Genomic DNA, 22,454 nt, shown 5'->3' with positions numbered 1-22,454 from the left:
ATGTCGGAGGACCAGCAGCTGCCACAGCAAAAAAAAAAAAACCCAAAAAAAGCTTTAAACCCACTATTTCGACCAGTACAACCATATCCCCACGGTTAACATCATAGGAACTATCACAATTAGTGGATAATGTTTTGAGCAATGTCAACCATGCAATAAATAAACTATACCTGCTAGTAAAATGAAGAGGGAACCACACAAGGAGAGACCAATTCACCTGGTCATGGTCAGACCTAATTGCATCCCAAGCAGATTTCAAAGAGTATACACCATTTGCTTCGAGTTTATTCCATATCACCCTATCACGTTGCTCATTGCCAAAAGTGACAACCTTGGAAATCTGAGACCATTAAGGAAGGTATCATGTCTAAGGTCAAGGGCCCATAGGCTATTGGGTTCGTGGGCCGCCCGGAGGAGGTAGGGATGAAGGGGGCGGGAACCCAGAAGTTGGAAGTGAGTTGCATGCAGAGCATATTGCGGTCGGCAGGTCTCAAACACGGACCAAGGCCCAAGGCCCAAGGCCCTGTTGCAACAAGCAAGACGCAAACCAACCGAGTTGAACTTGAGCATATATCCTTCCATCTAAAGGAATAATATGTTACGTGTAAGATAAAATAAAATAAAAGAAAAATAGTAAAAATACAAAGAGAGGAAGAGAGAGATAAATTTGGGATAGAGTTTGCTTTACAGACGAAACAATGGCGTCCTGGCGCAATTGGGAGGTCGCCAATCCTCTCTCAAGATAAAAACTCAAGAATTAATTATTATTTTTCTCCTCATTTTCTATTTCTTCAGACATCAATAAATACACGGCTAATATTAACTACCCACTTCCTCACTCCTACAATTTCTCTCAACTCCTAAAATATCTCCCTAAACTTATCCCACTTTTAATAACTACATATAATAAATAACCACCATCCCATAGGTATATATAATTAATAATAACTAATTATAATCACAAAGAACTACACCTAAATAAAAATCGACCCATAACATAATAACATCCATGTATGTCCACACACCCGCTATTAATTCTTAAAACTCTCATGCTAGTGGAAAATTTACTTAATGCATGGTCTTAGGGGTGTCAAAATGTGAACCGAACCAAAAAAAATGGACCATCCAACCCAAAATAGCTTGAATCAAACCAAAACAAATTATTGGATCGGCTTCGGATTGAGGTTCTGTGAAAATCGGTTGAACATATGATTATACCGAAACTGAACCAAACATGGAACATCGGACTGAAATTGAGCCCAAACCTATATATGATACCTACCCAAAAATCATAAGGATGTTTTTTCTCTCTATATATATACAGGCACACATGGTAAACTAGACCGAACCTAACATTTGCTTAATTTCTTGGTTTCGAATTCAACCATTCTCACATCGAAACAGGTGAAACCAGACCAAAACCAAACTAAACCAACCGAGACACCCGTACATGGTTCTATCACAAGGCTAACTCTATTTAAACTAAAACTTGAGATGTGAGTAGGGGACCTTAAGGTTATTTGAGCACAAAATTTAATCCTCATTTGACTTGTCACATGGCAGTATTAGGAGGGGTTCATGCAATCCTTCCAAAACTGCCCGTGTAGTAACCCCACTAGAGAGCTCCAATGAGAGGAATGAGAGCTGAACCGGAATCCTCTAGTAGGACCCACACCTCACGCCCTAACTCTCATCTCTCATTTTTTTTTCATTGGACTTCTCCATTCGTTGTGGATGCTCCTTACATTAACTAAAACCATTGAATAAACAAGAAAGAGTTGTATGAATGAGGATCTGATAGCAACATTTCTCCATGGCTTACCTGGTCTTGTTAAGTGGGATTTAGCGAACTAGGTATAAAAGGGTTGAATTGTTTTATCCTTTTTCTTTTTCAGCAACTGTGTGACAAAATACAGGGCAAAAGAGCACCAAGATACTAGTTTTTTTTTGTGTTTTGGTGAAAGGGTACTAGGTTCCGGTTTACCCAAAACTGGACCGGCTAATTCCCATTCAACAAGCTTGTAGAAAAATCATTACAAACTATGGGAATAGGAATATGTTAAAATGAATCTTAGTTTCAAATTGGATAAACATTTCCAAGATCTCCATACACTTCCACCTCATCACTACAAAGTGGTCACATCTAGCAAATAGTGCACATTTTTCTTGTCATCATCATAGCACTTAAATATTCAATTAATGCAACCACAAGAACACCAAATATAACTTGGTTCATCAATGTGCGTATATCCACAAAATAATGGTCAAACTAATCTTAATGTTTACTCAGTCACTAGTGATTTTGACTACAACGATTCATGAACACCCTATCCTGCTTCAACACTTACCTACGCAAGTGCAGGGTTACAATCCCAAGTGATGTGTTTCAGTCACAAGAATGACTCAGAACACCATCCTGCTTCAACCCTTGGCGATGCAAAGACAAGGACTATAATCTCAAACCTAGACAAGTCCCAACTTGATAGGTTACAATACAAAATTTGATAGGTTACAATACAAAATAAGAAATTCCCCCCCCCCCCCCAATATATCACTGGTATTGGTTTATCAACATTAATCATACATTAGAAAAACAAAAATTGGGACTTGCAAATGTGGATGGCCTCAACCTGTATAATCTTGTTGTCAACTGCTTGTTTGACGTGTACATGTGGCGTCGAACACAATCAAAGACTGAATACAATCTTCTCAATCATGAGAATCCATCACCACCATGAAAAAGGGCTTTTTCAGACCTAGAATACCTCTCTCTGGATATTCCATAATCAAAATCCCCATTGACGTGCAAATTGAAGAACGAAACTGCTCACTACATCAAACTAGGGACTTGTGCAATTGAATCATTTTATACTGCAAAAAAGAGTGTTTGTTGGTCTTTGTAAGTTAATTATCTTTGTCTTGGGAGGTTCTTCTTCGTATCCTTAGAGTTTTACAAAAAACCAGGGACCAAATCGGCCTTCAAACTAGCCCAGAAACCCTATTTAATCAACTATGGGTGTTTTTGAACGTTTTTCGATACGGAAGGGGCTTTTCTATAAAATTCAAAAGTTGTGACATTCCGAATCTTAAGGAGCCATCGGCGTGGATATCGGCCGTCCAATGGCGTTCAAAATGTGCCTAAGATCTCGGCCGTCGGATCTTCGATTTCCGTTAATTAATCGCCGATGCAATGTCGACGAGCCATGTAGAATCTTCTGTGGTTCTTCATTACACCTCGCCACCTGCGCTACATAGTATCTACGATGCACTTGGTAATTGGGAGCTTTACATATATAGTTGATAGACGGGGGGTAGAACCGGGGAGGGGATAAGATACCAGCCAAGAGACTTGAACTCGAGACTTCTTGGTGAGCATGGGCATGATGCGCACCACGGCTCACCAACTGAGCTATGCAGTTATTGGTATCTACGATGCACTTGCTCTACAATGTCTCGCTTTATGGCCGTTAGATCTTTATCCAAATAGGCGTATGAAACGTGGATCGTCTGATCCAGTTAAGCCCGTCAAATGTTCACGGGTTTAATACAAACCTGTTAAATGGAACCTTGTAGCAGTGTATCGTGCATTCGTGATACACTGTGATGTCCCAAAATACGAAATGAACGAAATTCAATTAAACGGAATCTTCTTCATAAAAAAAAAAAAAGAAATTAAAAGGAATCTTCTGCGTTGGCTCAAGTATGCATGCACACACTAAAGCATGAGCCTGATCCAATGTATTAGTGCGCCCAACGAATGACAGATTGTGTGCTGGAATCTTTCACGTCACTTTACTTGCATGCCTTTATCCCATACATCCGAACAGAATCTGACTACGTAGCCGAATCTGGGCCGTTCAAATTCTGATATAATGTAATGCTTATGTACCAGAACTTGGTACTCCTGGCCAACCAGTGAGCCCGAAAAGAAATCTGGCCCATAACTTCTTTTTGGAAGGACTTTTTGAGTTCCGTCTTTGCCACCATGCTTGTGACCAGGAGGAGCTTAATTCAACATATTATAAATTTATAATTTTGTAGGAAAAATTCATAGCATGCACCTTAAAGATCCGTCAACTCTCTTAATTTGCCTTTTTTTTTTTTATAAACTTTTTTCATAAAGATACAAAATTACTGTAACTTTCTCGTCTAGTATCGAAATGGCGAGAAATTAATTGCATTGGAACCATGACTCGTTGAAAAACATCTTTCATGTAAACCATTTTCCCCAATTCTGCTATTAAGCCTTTTGAAATTAGCTCTGAACACGAATCTAGTATGCGAACCTATGAAATCAACACTTTTACTGTATGGTGCCTTCACCTGCTACTTTCACCTTCTACAAAACACTGTGTAAAGCCATTATACACTACTAAATTTCATCTTCCATGCCCGAAAGCCTCTGTAACATGCCCAAACAATGTCCACACCGAATCTAATTTGTCTGCATTGCCAACTACTTGTAAACACCATGCATCATCATAAACATCTTCCAAAACTTGTTTGACACTTGTGAACACTCCATATCACTTGTGCACTATTTCCAATACTACTTGTCATTCTGGTATTGCTACATTATGTCTGACATTGTACCAACCTACACACTACTACCTAACACACCATCATAGGGGTGTCAAAACCTAGCTTGAATCGGTAAAACCAACTGGAAAAATCCGGAATGAACCGATCCGATCGTTAGTGGATTGATTTTGGGCTAGGGTATGTTAGGACCGATTGAAACCGGACCACACCGAACCAACCGATCGATATTTAGACCGAAACCGAACTGAATGAAACCGATAAACAAATCAAGGAGTATGAGATTATGACTAATTGAATTGATTATACATTGATTTCAATACTAGTGAGAATATTTTGTTTTATTAAAATGAAAAGGAAAGATACAACGAAATTGGTCCTAGGCGGTGGTTTGAACTCTGATCCCACAAAATCCCTACACAAGAAGAGGATGGCCGAGTACAAGGCAGCAAAACAGAACTTATTTTTCTGCCCCCCCCACCCCCACCCCAAAAAAAAAAAAAAAAAAAAAAAAAAATACCTAGAACATATGTAATGGCTCATCAACGGTGCTGTGAGCCATTACATATATTGTTTTCAAAAATTTTCAAAACCTATTTTTCTAGTGACATACAACGTAACGATCATATGAACAAGATGTCTGGTCTTATCCCTAGTCGAGAATTGTTTTGGGTGAAAACCCATGGAACAAACTGATAAGCCTGTAAATAAATTCATGCAATAAAATATTATTAAATTTATTTATTCTAAATTAACCGGATTTGATAAACACAATCCAACATATCCCGTATATGAATACCTTCCCCTAAAACTATTATCTAGTTAAAAAATTTTGACAATTTATCCAAAGACACATGCAGTAGGATTGCATCACTTCATAATGTCAAAGTCAGCAACTTTATAGTAAAATGGATATTGCCTCTAAAGTCTAAATGCACCCCTTGACTAATGCTCCTAGCTGGCATCATCATTATTTAATAATCATGTAATTTTATAGATTAAATGGATTAGAAGAAGACAATTTTTTAATCCCTAATTAACCATTTAAGACCCTGATTTGTCCTCGAGCATTTATTAAAATGAAAAGGAAAGATACAACGAAATTGGTCCTAGGCGGTGGTTTGAACTCTGATCCCACAAAATCCCTACACAGGAAGAGGATGCTAGAGTACAAGGCAGCAAAACAGAACTTATTTTCTACCCACAAAAAAAAAACAAAAACAAACCAGAGGAAACCTAGAAAATCACCAAACAAGACATTCTTCATTTTCAAAATAACCTAGTTTATTTTTTGACAACCAAAAGTTGGCTTTAAGATGATAGTTTCTCACACACATAGTGCATGTCAGGCCGAGATTGTGGACTAGTTGCTAAACATGAGATTGCTAGCTTCATAACAGCTAAGAGTTCTTCAACCATGTCAATCGTGGGAGGAGAAAGCCGTTTGTCCAACACAGTTCTCAACAATATCATTTGCTCTGTTGATGGCATTATTGAGTACGATGATAGTAGTGTAGAGATGAATTCACTTGGATGCCTTCCCATCAGCACTTCTAATGTTAGTACTCCAAAGCTATAAACATCACATTTTCGAGTCACCTTCATCGTGTAGGCAAGCTCTGGATGGCATGGAAGTCCAACAAACAATGAATTAGACCCCTAAAACTTAAAAGCTAATAGTTCATTAACTCATCAATGGTAAGGAATGTAGTAAAAAAATTCAAAATTTATTTACTAGGCGTAGTAACTCAATTTGAAGCTTGGGGATGATGAAAAAATGTTCCAAACTTATAATAAAAATGGCTTGATTGATGAAAATCTGTTCAATTATAAATTTTAACCAAGGAAAATATAAAAAATATATAAAAAAATGAAGAATTAATTATATGATATTCAAAAATATTTCATGCACGCACTCTATAAATATCTTTCTTTATTATTAGGGAAATGATGAATTTATTACCTGGAGCAACATATCCACAAGTCCCCGCCTGAGAAGTCCAATTGGATGAATCGGGTTTTAGAAGTCTAGCAGTGCCAAAGTCAGATACAGATGCCTCATATTCTTCATCCATCAAAACATTGTTGCTCGATATGTCACGGTGAATGATTGGTGGTGAACAATCATGGTGCATGTAAGACAAAGCATTTGCCACACCTTTAATAACATTAACCCTTTTGATCCAATCCATTTCCAATGCAAGCTCATTGTTGTTGAGGATCTTAGCCAAGCTTCCTTTCTCAAAATACTCATACACTAAAAAGGAGTGCAACATAGATGAACAAAAACCATATAGTTTCACGATGTTTCTGTGTCGCAGTTTCTTCAATGCACAAATCTCATTTCTAAATGTTTGTATGTTGGTATCCTCACACTCATCTTGTAATGATTGGTGAAGCTTTTTGACAGCAACTACTTGACCCGTTGATAGCTTTGCTATGTATACGCTTCCATATCCTCCCATCCCAATGCAATATTTGGTATCAAAATCCTCTGTTGCTTCAATAATTTCTTGATAAACTATTCTTCCATCGTAATTCCATATTGAAAATAAATCTGTATCACGTGGTGGTGTTCTTTGCTCTGTCTCAATAATTCTTTCCCTTCGGTGGCAAACACAAGCGATACTAACAAAAGCAAACAGAAGTAATAGCAGACCCACCAATGGAACCAAGACAATAATCAGGATTTTATGGTCTGGTTTTGCATTTTCTCCTTTCGACGAGGATGATTTGCAAGGTTGCAGACCACTTACATTGCCACACAGTGCTTTGTTGTTTCTTAAATCTTCTATTGTAGCATTTTGATAAGCTTTGTTGTTTGGAAGTGGACCCTCGAACTCATTGTAAGATATATCAATGGATGTCAAGCTAGACATTCCAGCAAATGCAGAAAAAATGGTACCTGAGAGTTGATTGTGGGAGAGATTTAACTTTTCCAAGTTCCCTAAATTTATAAACTGCGACAGTATCTCTCCACTGAACTTGTTTTGACTAAGATCCAATAGAAGTTGAAGGTGAACCAGACTACCAATTTGAAATGGAATGCTTCCATTCAATTTGTTGTTGCTTAAATCCAGATATATTAAATTGGAGCAATTCCCTATTTCATTTGGTATTTGTCCACTCAAACTGTTTGTTGACAAATCAAGATATGTGAGGCTGTATAGCCTTCCAACTTCTAAAGGTAAACTTCCAGAAAGTTGGTTGCTACTCAGATTGAGCTTTAGCAAAACTGTTAACTCACCAAATTCCTCAGGAATTTCTCCCACCAGGTAATTTGAAGAAAGGTCAAGTTCATGCAATTGAGTTAACATACCAAGCTCTGGAGGTATCTTACCAGTAATATTGTTCCCAGCCATCCTTAGGGATTGCAGGTTTCGGCATTGGCCCCAGGTTGAGGAAAGTTCTCCATGCAATTGATTATTGCTCAAATCAAAGTAATTCAGCTTCTCATAAACCCCAAAGTAGTCTTCTGATAAATTGGCAGAGAGTTGGTTATTTTGAAGTCTAACTCTAAAAAAGCTTGTGCAGTTTTTGAAGCCTTTTGGTATAAGACCTGTGAAATGGTTGTTATATGCAGTGAAGTTCTCAAGTGATGATCCACTCATACATAGGCCTTGTGGCAAACTACCTGAGAAATGGTTATCGCCCAGTTGTAAGTTGACCAAATTTGTAAGATTTCCTATTTCTTCAGGGACTGACCCAGAAAGTTGATTTTCCAGCAGGTTCAAATTGGTGAGCTTCTTCAAGTTTCCCAAATTGAAAGGGATGAATCCAGTTAGAAGATTGAGGGACATTTCTAGGTCAGTCAGACTTGTCAAATTTCCTATTTCTAGAGGAATCCTACCAGAGAGTTGATTCTGAAAGAGGTGTAAAATGGTTAGGTTTCTCAAATTACCTAAAGAAACAGGGATTGAACCAGTGAGATTGTTCAGAGGTAAGTATAGTGCTGAAAGTGATTTCAAATTTCCTATTTCTTGAGGGATGGAACCTACTAGATTATTTTTTTCCAGACTTAAAGAATTGAGCTTTGTCAAATTTCCTATTTCCTGAGGAATGGGACCTGAAAGTTGATTATTGTATAGGTATAGAAAGTGCAAATCTCTCAACTCACCAATAGATTTAGGGATTGTACCAATGAGATTGTTTCTATACAAAGAAAGCTGCTGTAGATTGCTCAAATTACCTAGAGATGCAGGTATGGAACCAGAGAGATTGTTGTAGAACAAGGTCAGAACAGTAAGATTTCTCAAATTTCCCATTCCATAAGGTATCGATCCATTGAATTGGTTCTGATCAAGATACAAGATTTTAAGACTAGTAAGTAAGCAAATTTCCAATGGAATTTCTCCAGAGAGCTGATTTATAGACAGATCAAGGTATTCGATTACTGAAAGGTTAGCAATGTTGGATGGAACAGTACCAATAAGTGTATTATCAGTGAGATCCAGACGTTTGAGTTCAGGAAAAGAGGGAAAGGGGAAGTTCATAACCATACCTTGCAAGCCCTTACTTGGTAAATTAATTTCAGTGATGCTTCCCCTTTGGTTGCAAGAAATTCCAACCCAACTACTGCACGGGTCGACAGATCGGAGCAGAGAGGAATTGGTGGCATTAGGATCAAGTAGTCTCCATGAATGGAGAATATATTGACTTTGGTTTTTGAGACTAGCTTTCCATTTGAGGAGAGCCTTAGCTTGGTCTACAGCAACAATGGTGGGGCTAGTGGTGATGGAACTCAAGGCATAGGAATACGAAGAAGCAAGGAGCAAAGTGAATAACAGGAAGAATAGGAGATGGAAGGAGAAGGGTTCCAGTAAATTTGGGTTGCAGAATGCCATGTTTATGGTTACCTTCAGCGAAGGAAGAGTAATGGGAGCTTTTATAGAGTACCAAGGGTCTGTCTAAATGACATCTCTAAGAGTCAAAGTTTTGGAACCCTTGCCTCTCATTCCTCCCTTTGGTAGGGTCTCCAATCTCACCTACCTTGTCTCTACAGTTAGTTTTTATTCTTATTTTTAGTTTTTAGTTTGTTTGGGTTTCTGGTTGATACTACGTCAACTCTTTTGTTTTGTAGATACCTACTCTATCCTATCCTATGGGGTGAGGGAGGAAAGATGACAACCATCAGGAGGCTTGAACCTAGGGGGTGCAAGTTTGGCCTTGTCGGCTCTGGCTTGCCTTGAGCCTAGGTTTAGATACCTTGACCCTGAGAGCGTATCAGGACGAGAAATTTAATTTTGGCTTTGAATCAAGGTTGGGCTGGGCCAGGGTTGAGGCCTCAGGCTGAGCCTGACCCAACTCTGCCTTGAGGGCGGGTCAAGGTTGGATTTCTTAGTCCCTGACTCAGAGTCGGGCCGGGCCTTGATCTAGCTAAGGGGACTCAGGGGTTGGGTCGGGGTTTTACAAAACCCGATCCAACCTGACCCTGTTACAGCCCCACCTGAATCCAAGACCACCAAGTAGGTTGGGCTTTTACATTCCACCGTTCTACCAATTGTGTTTGGCAGTTATTCTCATGCTACCTCAACTACCTATGATTGATTCCCTTGTTCATATTCATGCATAATGCATGGCCCATGCGGTATATTATTAAAAAACCCTCTTCGTTCAATCCGATCGATGTCCAATGGACGAAGTTTCTTTTTTGATTTTCTTGTCATAGGCTCATAGCTTCTTCAATATATGACAAAAAGAAAAAAAAAAAAAAAACTTCCAAAATTCAACATCATACACTCTGCAACCAATCTAATTTTTGTATTCTTGTTTAATGCTATTTCTTTTTAATACTCTCTCATCCCTTACTGGCTCCCTGCATAATTGGAACCATAATGCACTCCCTCCTGTATGCCCATTGGCTTGGCATGTAACTTCGTATCGATTCCCCCCCACCCCAATTTATATATTTAAATCATAATCAAAAATAAAATTGGTTAATCAGTGTAAATATAATATTGATAATATCTCTTTTCATTAATTTTTAAAATCTTTTGAATTATGTCGAAGTGAGCTGTGGCTTCATGCAAAAAAGGTAGTCATTATGCTGCGCCTTGTTTGTATGCCGCTCAGACAATGCGCCGTAGAAGATCTGAATTGGCAAATCTTACATCCATCTAATGTGACATCTGGTTGATCTTCTATCTGAATGAACAAATTAGGCTAACGTTGGCTAAGCATTGTCAGTCGACTGTCTCGTTTAGTCAATCAACCGCCTTTTTGGTAAAATCACATTTCAACTGTCATTTTTAACCCAAAGAGATTTTGACTGCCTTATCTTCTTGGATGGCTTATTGTACACTATTAAGAGTTTCTAGACTGTTGGAGTTATTAAATAGGATTACAATAAAGTTTTCAAGTAAAAGCCTAATTCTTCGAACACTTAAAACTTGGTATTTATCATTTCATTCTACTAATATGCGTAGCTCCTTCCAAGTCATTGTCATTCATCAATTCTTGAATAATCGGGGCTTGGGTGAAACTTGTATTTTGTGATCACTTGCTTCAAAATTGCTCTTCAAACAATGGTAGCTTCATACATCCACTTTAACTTTTGTTTGATGCTTGCTTCTTCAATTGTTGTTCTTATTGAGCTTGTGAGAATATGCATTCTTTTATACTCAATAAATCATTAGTATGATGAAAACCATCCCGACAACAAAATCATCACCAAGTTGTCCAATTTTCTAGAGTGTAACCTAGTTGTTCATATTTAATCAAAAAAACAAAAAAAAACCATAATTATTTATATTTTATAATCTCCAAAACACATTTACATATTATGGAGTATTGGACAAATCCAATATGCCACCAAGTGAGATCCATCACTTTGATGGATTCTTCTTATGCTATTTGGGAATAAAGAAAGTGTATGAGAAAAAGTTCTATTCCCTTGATCTCTGCTTTCTCAAACGACAGAACAACTAAAAACTTTAAGGTGGTGTTCAAAAAGTAAAACTTTCACATACTCACGGTTTCTTGACAACCAATAGCAAGGTAAGAGATTTTGGACGAGGCATTTAAAGATAAATTAATGAGAATGTTTTAATTGAAAATAATTTAACATTGTCCTCTAATTTCTTTTTTCTTCCTTTCCCCCGAGTAGAAATTTAATGGAATTGTTTTCTTTTAGAAAATATAACAATATACATGCATCCATTAATCCTTTGCAAGACTGAAAACGAAAAATATTTTGCCCATATGTTTGATTATGTATCTAAATTTTATTCACAAAATTTTCATGCCATTTGGATGACTATTTTAATTTGATCCATTTGAAGTTGCATTGGAATAATCAAGAACATTAGATGGATATGTTGACGAGAGAGAGAGAGAGAGAGAGAGTTGATATTGCTTAGTGAAAATCAGTGTGAATAACCATGAATCATTCATGTTTAGGTCCCATTTGTTTCAATGTAGAATATTTTATCGAAAATTAATTTTTATAATATAAATTAGGGGAGAGTTTTCATACACAGCCGTGCATAATGCACGATCATGCTTTCAACCTTTGGATAAACATGATTGTGTACAATATATGTCCTCTCATCCTCATCCAAGATCCAAGAGTTGTATACACAGTTGCGCACTATACACGATCGTTTATGGAACCTTTTGCTTATAAATTAGGTTTCATATTTTTTAAAATTTAACATTGGATATATTAAAAAAACACATTTAAATATGATTGAATGAAGGAAAGAAGACCATTTGATGTGATGGAAATTTCGAATCTCAAAATAAGACAAAACACAATACTTGTTGCTTTCAAATTTGTTGAGAGTACAAATGATCGATCAAGATACCACCATTATTGTAATATCTAGAATTTTGAAATAGATGTTGCTTTCAATTTTTTTTTATATTATATTTCAACAATATTTTTCTTATTTTTAATCCTTATATTAATTTATATTAAGGGCTGGGGATTGTTACGACTGGTCGTGTGGTCACTGTGCCAGCGCAGGGACATTAATTGAATCGTATTTTCTATTAATTGTTGTTTCCTAGTGATTTCCACTTAGACCACTCTTATTTCCATCCATGAAGGTGCCATGATTCTTGCTCAGTGATAGCCATTGAAAATACACTTGTTTCCATGTCCGGGGTTACTTAAAATATTGGGAAAGTTTTCCTTCACCCCATATGCCCATCAATGATGGTCCAAATTACCATTGACTGCTGTGCAATCCCTCTCAACATTGATCGCCTCCGGAATCCTTGGACCATGGCTGAAAACTTGGTTCTAAAATATATATTTTTTTGTTGGGAAAAAGTTCTCTGTCCGGGAGTGTGGCCTATGCCAGTACTCCCATGAGTCTATCCCTCTCCCTTCCCCATGTGAAAAGACACCTCTGTCCCCTTGTTTTAAGGAGGAGAGCGATAGACACATGGGAGTGCTAACGTAGGCCACACTCCCGTACAGAAAACTGCTTTCCTTTTTTGTTATATAACTTTTCTCCCTTGAATTTTTCATGCTGGGATTATTCTTGCTCTATGATAATCATCCAAATTGCACGAGACAATAGACTATGTGGGAAGTGTGTTTCCCAAGAAAGAGAACTCAAGAAAAAAAAGATCAGCAACTTCCAATAGTCTCTTTGAAGGGCATTGCTTCCGATTCAATTCATATCTCTTCCCCTGCTATGTTTGCCCGCTACTATACTCTCCCCTTTGAATGGATTGGATCCGCTGCCCCTTCAAGAGAAGTTGAAGATGCGGACTTAGAGCAAAAACCCCATTTTTTTTTTTTGAGTAAGTTTGGATTCTCCTTTGTTTCTAGGCAAGCGCAGTGGTCAAAGTAGTATTGCTTCCATTTCAATCTATATCTCTTCCCCTGCTATGTCTACCAGCTACTCCACTCCCCCCTTTGAATGGATTGTATCCGTTGCCCCTCCAATAGAAACTGAAGACACGGACTTAGAGCAAAAACCTTGTTTTTTTCTTTTAAATAAATAGTTTGGATTTGCTTTTGTTTCTGGGCAAGTGTAGTGGTCAAAGTAGTATTGCTTCCGACTCAATCCATATCTCTTCCCATGCTATGTCTGCCAACTGCTCCACTCCCCCCTTTGAATGGATTGGATCTGCTGCCCCTCCAATAGAAGCTGAAGATGTGGACTTAGAGCAAAAACCCCATTTTTTTTTTTTTAAATAAATAGTTTGGATTCACTTTTGTTTCCAGGCAGGTGTAATGGGCAAAGTAGTATTGCTTCTGATTCAATCCATATCTCTTCTTCCCCTATTATGTCTGCCAACTGCTCCACTCCCCCCCCCTTTGAATGGATTGGATCAGTTGCCCCTCCAATAGAAGCTGAAGACAGGGAATTAGAGCAAAAGCCTGGCTTTTTTTTGTTTCAAATAAATAGTTTGGATTCGCTTTTGTTTCTAGGCAAGTGTAGTGGTCAAAGTAGTTCAAGTCAATGTTTTTCTCTCGAGTGAAAAGAAAAGGCATTCCACTCTGTCTATAGAAATATCAAATAACTCTTTGTTGTGGGCCCACTCGGTGAGACATTGGTTGTTTCCTGGTTGGCCAAATGTCTCCCTTTGCTGATGAGAGATAGAGAGCGAAAGATACTTCCTACGTATTCAAAACACAATTTGCACCATTGATTTGCCCATATAAACATTATAGTTATTTTGATGTGGGGCCAATGGAAACATCCACCATGCTTCGTTGGGGTCGTCCTTATCAAGCCGAGGAAAAATTTATGAGTGTTAATAGAAAAGACTGCGAGATCTAGAGAGGGTCATAAACTCATAATGTAAGCATTATTATTTCAGTTTTGCGGAGAGATCTGGGGACGGTCATAATGCATGTTGTCTTATTTCAGCTTCACAGCAACTTCGCAGAAACACTATTTCTCAATTCGAATACTCAATTACTAGATCGTAATGGAGCAATCTTACCATCACCGATACCCACCCTCTAAACATCAAATATTACTCTCTCTCTCTCTCTCTCTTTCACCAACACTATTATGCTTTATTTTATATACAAAATTTGTGTTAATAGAAATAGTTTGACAACTAGACACATGAAAGAATGAATCATACTAATTTTAGGATATTTCGATACCCAATTCGGTTTGAGGTATCAATATCCGATCGCCCGTACTAGGTGATCGGTATTGATGTTGCTAGTCACCCGATCCCAATATCATATTTATACCATATCAATGGAATGGAATGAATCAATTGTAAAATAGTAAAAAAAAATCCATTTTTTAAGGAAAATTATAGGCAAACCTGTACGATCCATACCAATTCGTATCAGTATCCATGGAAGAAAAACTTAACCGAAACCTATTGAAACCATCGAGTTAACTCGGTTGCAAGTTTCTGAGACGAGTTGAAAGTGGATTTTATAAAATCCCTGGATTCGATCGGGTTTCGATGGTTTCAACCAGTTTCGACTGGTTTTGACCATATTTCGATAGTTTCGACACTTATGCCCATTGAAACTTGGCTCGAAACTAGGACAGACAAGTATTTATACCAAAAACTAGGACAGACACTCAATTATGTACATCTAATATCATTTAAGTAAATATTTTTGTATTTCATTTACTTAAGATATTATTCATAAATAAGCAAATACCTCCTATTTGAATCCAATAAAAATAGTTTTTTTTTGCTAAAGATCAGCAGGATTATATTAAAGAATAAGAAAGAATACAAGGAGAAAAAGTCTAGGCATACCCAGACGAGTACAAAAACACCTCACTAACACCAAGGCTAGAGACAGCCGGCGAACCAGCCTAGGACACTACGCAAATCTGAACCTAGGCCTAGTCAACGCATCGTCTGACAGTAACGACTGGATCGAAGGGGGAAACTCCAAAAACCAGGGCAAGGAAGTAGCCCTTTTCGCAGCCAACTTCGCCAAAAAATCCGCCACAGGGTTCACTTCTCTGAAACAATGGGTGACCTTCCAAGAAATGGAGCAGAGAAATGGCAGCAGACCCATCCACTGTTGAGTGACGAACCAGGGGATAGACCTGACGCTAAGCACTTCCACCACAGCCTTGGAGTCACATTCCACCCAAAGCTGAGTGACCCCCTTAAATTCTAAAAGGAAAAAAAATCAACCCCCTAGTTCAAGAACAAAAACTGAATTTTCGACGGTAGGTGCAATTTTTAACTTTCTAATGCTGGGCTTTTTCTCAAATCTAAAAGTTTCATAAATCTTAATATAGTAAAACATTACTAAAAATCAAAAGGGTGGTAAAATAATCATTTGTGTTGATGTCTAAAAAAATATTTTCATCTAGAGCGATTTTGACAGCATTCGCGCACACCAAATTAAGTTTGACCGGTACATAACTCCTTCAATATAAATTAGATTTAAGCAACCTTGGAGTTGTTGCAAAGCTATCAAAAGAAACCTTTCTGAGAAATCCAAGATTGCTTAAATCTGATTTATATTGAAGGAGTTATGTTCCGATTAAACCTTATTCGATACCATGTCCAAGAACAATATACAGTATCAAACTTGGATCAAAACCACAAGTAATATTTTTAGTATTCTCTATATGAAACTAATGCATGGATTGAGTTTAAAATATCAAAAATATGCAGCACAACAAGAATCAGGGCAAAAAAAAACAACTTCTGAACCTTGAAACCAAGGTTCGAGTTAGCTTAGAGAAAGTCTCAAGTTTCAACCGAGATATGGTCGAAATCGAAACACACTCGATTTTTAGCTGATCGAAACCTAATCGAAACCCAAGTTTTAAAACCTTGTAAGTTCACGATACTCATTTGATATCGTGAACTAAACCATGACCTCAAACCATGGTGGCTAGTGGCTACCGCTGTCCATATTCATTAAATCTCTCTCTCCCTCTCCTAAAAAAGAAGCCAAAAAACAAAAACAAGTGAGGCTTCCAAGAAGTTGCATTTTTCACTTTTCAGGATTTTTTAGCATGTTGCCTTTGTATATATATATCAGGGCTAGCTGCCTCTATCTTTTGTGTCACCGTGTAAGAGCTTAATTTGTAGGTTGGCTTGTCATCCTTTGCTGCTAATAATGGCAACTCTGAGTCGTTTTTATGTTATCACTTTGATTGTTTTATCAATCTGTCTTGCATCTTCTCCGGCAACATCCGCTAGACCTTTCAGTGGATTTCAAAATCATCTCACCACTCCCAACACCATACCGGATCTATATTTCCTTTTAATGGGGTGTCGTCTTGCTGACGGGTGTTCTCCAGACAATCCTTCTCCGATTGGATGATGGGTTACCCTTAATCCTCTCTCGTGCGTCCCTTCGCCATTAATCCTGAACTTATATATCATCAAAATAGAAAATTTCTGTATTTTATTAGAATTTTTTTTTATCTCCAGTAAATTAAAACAGAAAAAAAAGAAGAGGAAGAAAGTTCTATCCCAGTTAGTATTTGGTTGATGAGTTAGCTTCAGATAGGGTTTATCCTCCAGATTTTGTCTCATCAGCAAGAGAAAGTTCTATCCCAGTTTTCACTACAAAGGTTTTATTTCTTTATAATTGTTCTTATTTGTAATGGTGAGCTTTGAGTTTATTAATAAATTTATGGTAATTCATCTCTGTGGAGTTAGGGAAAGCAAAAAAACTTTCTATTGCTGCAAAAGCTTAACAACTAATTAAAACATTTAGTTCTATTCTTACACTAGGAAATGATCCCCTTTTATAGTTGTATGAATTTTTCTATCTTTGCATAATCGCAGTAGTAGGTGGCTGCAGTCGGTGGCCACAGTCAATAGCCAACACCATGATGTTGCCTTCAATTATCCCCCTCAACGTCGACTTTTCTAGTTGCAAGCTTGCTTGTCATGCCTAGTTCACCTTTGATTTTGTCAAGCCAACACAGATCTTCTACGGCGTGCTGCTCTGTCTTACTTGTGCTGCGCAGACACAGGGCAGGCACAATGACCGTCTTACCCCCATTTGGGCAAGGTGCTCGGGCAGGGGTAAGGCGGTCAATGTGCGCCGCTCTGTGTCTGCGCAGCATGGTAGGATGGGTAGCCCGCGCCGTAGAGGATCTGGATCCTTGTCAAACTTAGTAAAGAAGAGTCATTTGGTGAACATGTCAACAACTTGTTCTTCTATTTTAATTGATTAAAGTGAAATTTTTCCTTGCAAAACTTGTTTCTTGAATGAAGTGATGGTGTACTTCTACTTTTTTTCTCCTTGCATGGAAATTAAAATTTACTGCCAATCGTATGGCAAATAAGTTATCGCAATACAGTAACATTGTATAAATCATTGATTGATGTAGATCATTCATTAACTGCATCAACCAAGGGCTTTAATGTTCTACCATTGTTTTATGTATATATATATTCGGTCTTAGTGGTTGGTAGAGATATTGTAGACTGTCACTTATTACACCAAAAGACGGCTCCAGATCTATGATTGAATCTATATCCAATCGTTGATCTTCTCATGCTTGGACTCGCCTGGAAAATCAGCAGCATAAAAGCCAAATAGCTCATGCACTTCTCATTTTTTGTATCGAATACCAAGTTTCTCTCACATATCATAAAATACGAGTTACTTCCAAATGAGGCTTCTTTGGATTCTGCATGAAATGATTCACTAGTCTAACCGCATAAGTGATGTCAAGTTGAATCATCGTTTAATAAATCAAGTTACCTACAAGTTGGCTATACATGGTTGAGTCTTCTAAATCATCTCCTTCATCAATACTTAGTTTAGTGTTAATTGTACGTGTGGCCAGTAGGCTGTAGACGCGTTGTAGTGACGCACACACTTAGCACTTTACAAGCTTGCATTGCTTCGAGTAAGATCAGATCAAGACCTTTAATTTTGATTTGTTGGTCAAATTTTAATCTGGAAGTAATGTAAACGGTTACAATAGTTGGTTGGCAGTTTATTTCCGTTGTGTATTTTAGACAAATTAGATCATACGGTTACGATCTAATGGTCCAGATTCAAACGTGAACTGATCTAACTATTGTGAACAAGGGCCATCTATTTTATAAATATCCAGGTTATCTCAAACTAGAAAATACCCAAAAAAAACAAAAACGTTTCTCTCTCTCTCTCTCTCTTCTCTATATTATCTAAAGTTGATCTTGCAGAAAATCTGTTTTACTGTAGGAAACAGGGTTTCTGTTATTGATTTTTTTGCTTTTCTCAAAAGCTTTCTAGTGTTTCTTGATTCCGTATGTGCAATCCGTAGTCAAGATTATCAACAAGTGTTTGGGCTTTATTGTATTTGGGAGAAGATTCGTCTGTAACGTATTTGCATCTTGATAGTAGAGAAGGATTACTTCATAAGGAAAGTGACTTTGTAACGTGCCTTGAAGACTCAAGCCAATTTTCTCTAACAATGTTCACTCAAGGGACAGAGGAAATAGTGGAATCATACAGGCAGCTTAGAACCAGTCAAATGTGTTTAACATTAACTTTCGCCATGTCAAACATTTGTAAGTTAGCCATGTGTTTAACATTCTAGGGATCCTTCAAATTAAAATTTGGAGAATTGCATCTGACCGGTCACAATGACATTGGGGGTGGGTGAAATAACCAGCACACCCCCCCCCCCCAATGACCCAAACCCCGCCCCTTTCTCACCCATGTGTCTGGACGTAGCCTGCGTCTAGATGCGCTCCCGGACAGAGAACATGCACCTTATGTTTAATATTTTTTAAGGTTTCACATTGGATATATTTAAAAAGCACATCTATATATGGTTGAATGAAGGAAAGAAGACCATTTGATGGGATGGAAATTTCGAATCTCAAAATAAGACAAAACACAATAGTTGTTGCTTTCAAAAATTTTGGGGGTATGAATGATCGATCAAGATACCATCATTATTGTAATATCCTGAATTTTGAAATAGATGGTGCTTTCAATTTTTTTTATATTATATTTCAATAAAATATTTTTTTTCTTTTTTATCCTTATATTAATTTATTTTAAGGGCTGGGGATTGCTATGACTGGTCGCATGGTCACTGTGCCAGCGTAGGGATCCAACGGACATTGAGTCATATTTTCCATTAATTGTTGTTTCCTAGTGATTTCCGCTTAGACCACTCTTATTTCCATCCATGAAGGGTCGATGATTCTTGCTCAGTGATAGCCATTTAAAATATTGGGAAAATTTTCCTTCACCCCATATGCCCATCAATGGTGGTTCAAATTACCATTGACTTCTGCACAATCCCTCTCAACATTGATCAAAAGTCTCCGGAACCCTGGACCATGGCTGAAGGATAACTTGGTTCTAAAATATATATATATACAAATTGTTCTTGCATGGATTATTCTTGCTCTGTGATAATCATCCAAATTATGAAAGACAATAGATTATGTGGGAAGCGTGTTTCCCAAGAACGAGAATACAAGAAAAAAGAGATCAGCAACTTCCAATAGTCGTCCTAAAGGGCATTGCTTCCGATTCAATTCATATCTCTTCCCCTGTTATGTCTGCCCGCTGGTATACTCCCCCCTTTGAATGGATTGGATCCGCTGCCCCTTCAAGAGAAGCTGAAGACGCGCGGACTTAGAGCAAAAACCCCGTTTCTTTTTGTTTTTTTTTTTTAAGTGAATAGTTTGGATTCGACTTTGTTTCTAGGCAAGTGTAGTGGTCAAAGTAGTATTGCGTCCGATTCAATCTATATCTCTTCCCCTCCTATGTCTGTCAGCTGCTCCACTCCCCCCTTTGAATGGATTGGATCCACTGCCCCTCCAATAGAAACTGAAGACGCAGACTTAGAGCACGCTTTTTTTTTATAAAATAAATAGTTTGGATTCGCTTTTGTTTCTAGGCAAGTGTAGTGGTCAAAATAATATTACTTCCGATTCAATCCATATCTCTTCCCCTGCTATGTCTGCCAACTACTCCATTCCCCCCTTTGAATGGATTGGATCCATTGCCCCTCCAATAGAAGCTGAAGATGTGGATTTAGAGCAAAAACCCCATTTTAAAAAAATAAAAATAAATACTCTGGATTCGCTTTTGTTTCTAGGCAAGTGTAATGGTCAAAGTAGTAATGCTTCCGGTTCAATCTATATCTCTTTCCCTGCCATGTCTGCCAACTGCTCCACTCCCCCCACCTTGAATGGATTGGATCAACTGCCCCTCCAATAGAAGCTGAAGACGGGGAATTAGAGCAAATTAAAAACCCAGTTTTTTTTTTTTTTTTTTAAATAAATAGTTTGGATTCACTTTTGTTTCTAGGCAAGTGCAGTGGTCAAAGTAGTTCAAGTCAATGTTTTTCTATCGAGTGAAAAGAGAAGGCACTCCATCTATAGAAATATCAAATCACTCTTTGTTGTGGGCCCACTTGGTGAGACATTGGTTGTTTCCCGGTTGGCCAAATGTCTCCCTCTGCTGATGAGAGATGGAGAGCGAAAGGTACTTCAAACGTATTCTAATGGGCACCATTGATTTGCCCATATGTATGATAAACATTGTAATCACTCTTTGTTAAGGTCATCCTTCTCAAGACATGAGGAAAAATTTATTGGTACTAATAAAAAAGACTGCGAGATCTAGGGAGGTCCATAATGTATGCATATATTATTGTTTCAGTTTTCCGGAGAGATCTGGGGACGGTCATAATGCATGTAGTCTTATTTCAGTTTCGCAGCAACTTTGCAGAAAAGCTATTTCTCAATTCAAAGACACAATTAATAGATCGTAATAGGGCAATCTTACCGTCACCGATACCCAACCTCTAAACATCAAATATTACTCTCTCTCTTTCACCAACACTATTATGCTTTATTTTAAGTACAAAATTTTTGTTGATAGAAATACTTTGACAACTAGACTCATGAAAGAATGAATCATACTAATTTTAGGCTATTAATTTCGATAGCCAATTCGGCTTGAGGTATAGTATCCGATCGCCCGTACTAGGCGGTCTGTATTGATGTTGCTAGTCACCCGATGCCAATATCGCATTTATACCATATCAATGGAATGATAAGAATCAATTGTAATATAGTTTAAAAAAAAAATTCTCTCTCTCTCTCTCTCTCTCTCTCTTTAAAAAACAAAAAAAGGGAAGCTTCCAAGTAGTTGCATTTATCACTTTTCAGGATTTCTTAGCATATTGGGTTGGTTTTGTATATATAAGGGCCGGCTAGCTGCCTCTATCTTTTGTGTCACTGTGTAAGAGCTTAATTTGTTGGTTGGCTTATCATCCATCCTTTGCTGCCAATAATTAATGGCAACTCTGAGTCGCTTTTATGTTATCACTTTGATTGTTTTATCAATCTGTCTTGCATCTTCTCCGGCAACATCTGCTAGACCTTTTAGTGGATTTCAAAATCATCTCACCATTCCCAACACCAAACCGGATCTATGTTTCGTTTCAGTGGAGCATTATGCCGAAAAAAGAGATGACGGGAGTCCTCCAGTGACTATTTCTCCAATTGGCATGATGGGTTACCCTTAATTCTCTCTCGTGCGTCCCTTCTGGTCATTAATCCTGAACTTATATATCATTAAAATAGAAAATTTCTGTATTTTATTAATTTTTATCTCCAATTAATTAAAAAAGAAAAGAAAGAAGAGGAAGAAATATGCTTACTTTCTGCATCAGTATTTGGTTGATGAGTTAGTTTCAGATAGGGTTTTATCCTCCAGATTTTGTCTCATCAGCAAGAGAAAGTTCTATCCCAGTTTTCACTACAAAGGTTTTATTTCTTTATAATTGTTCTTATTTGTAATGGTGAGCTTTGAGTTTATTAATAAATTTATGGTAATTCATCCCTGTGGAGTTAGAGAAAGCAAAAAACTTTCTATTGCTGCAAAAGCTTAACAACTAATTAAAACAAGTAGTTCTTTTTATTCTTACACTAACAAATGATCCTCTTTTATAGTTGTGTGAATTTTACTATCTTGGCATAATCGTCGTAGTAGGTGGCTACAGTCGGTGGCCACAGTCAGTAGC

At 37.6% G+C, this 22,454-nt stretch overlaps 1 protein-coding gene and 1 long non-coding RNA gene across 2 annotated transcripts; one reads left to right on the top strand and one right to left on the bottom strand.

Moving 5' to 3' along the window:
- Nucleotides 1–5,845: 5,845 nt before the first annotated feature.
- Nucleotides 5,846–7,992, bottom strand: LOC122657952 (MDIS1-interacting receptor like kinase 2-like). Its single transcript, XM_043852759.1, has 2 exons — nucleotides 6,503–7,992; nucleotides 5,846–6,158 (listed from the first exon to the last, which is right to left on the bottom strand). Exons 1-2 carry the CDS (start codon nucleotides 7,899–7,901, stop codon nucleotides 5,851–5,853), a joined length of 1,707 nt encoding a protein of 568 aa, XP_043708694.1. The 5' UTR covers nucleotides 7,902–7,992; the 3' UTR covers nucleotides 5,846–5,850.
- Nucleotides 7,993–16,534: 8,542 nt separating this feature from the next.
- LOC122657670 lies at nucleotides 16,535–21,857 on the top strand. The gene is made up of 3 exons (XR_006332335.1): nucleotides 16,535–16,580; nucleotides 18,822–18,825; nucleotides 21,740–21,857. It is a non-coding gene; the product is annotated as an uncharacterized LOC122657670 (long non-coding RNA).
- The last annotated feature ends 597 nt before the right edge of the window (nucleotides 21,858–22,454 follow it).

Source organism: Telopea speciosissima, chromosome 4 (genome assembly GCF_018873765.1).
Source record: "Telopea speciosissima isolate NSW1024214 ecotype Mountain lineage chromosome 4, Tspe_v1, whole genome shotgun sequence".
Taxonomy (NCBI): domain Eukaryota; kingdom Viridiplantae; phylum Streptophyta; class Magnoliopsida; order Proteales; family Proteaceae; genus Telopea; species Telopea speciosissima.
This window is presented reverse-complemented; position numbering and strand designations above follow the sequence as displayed.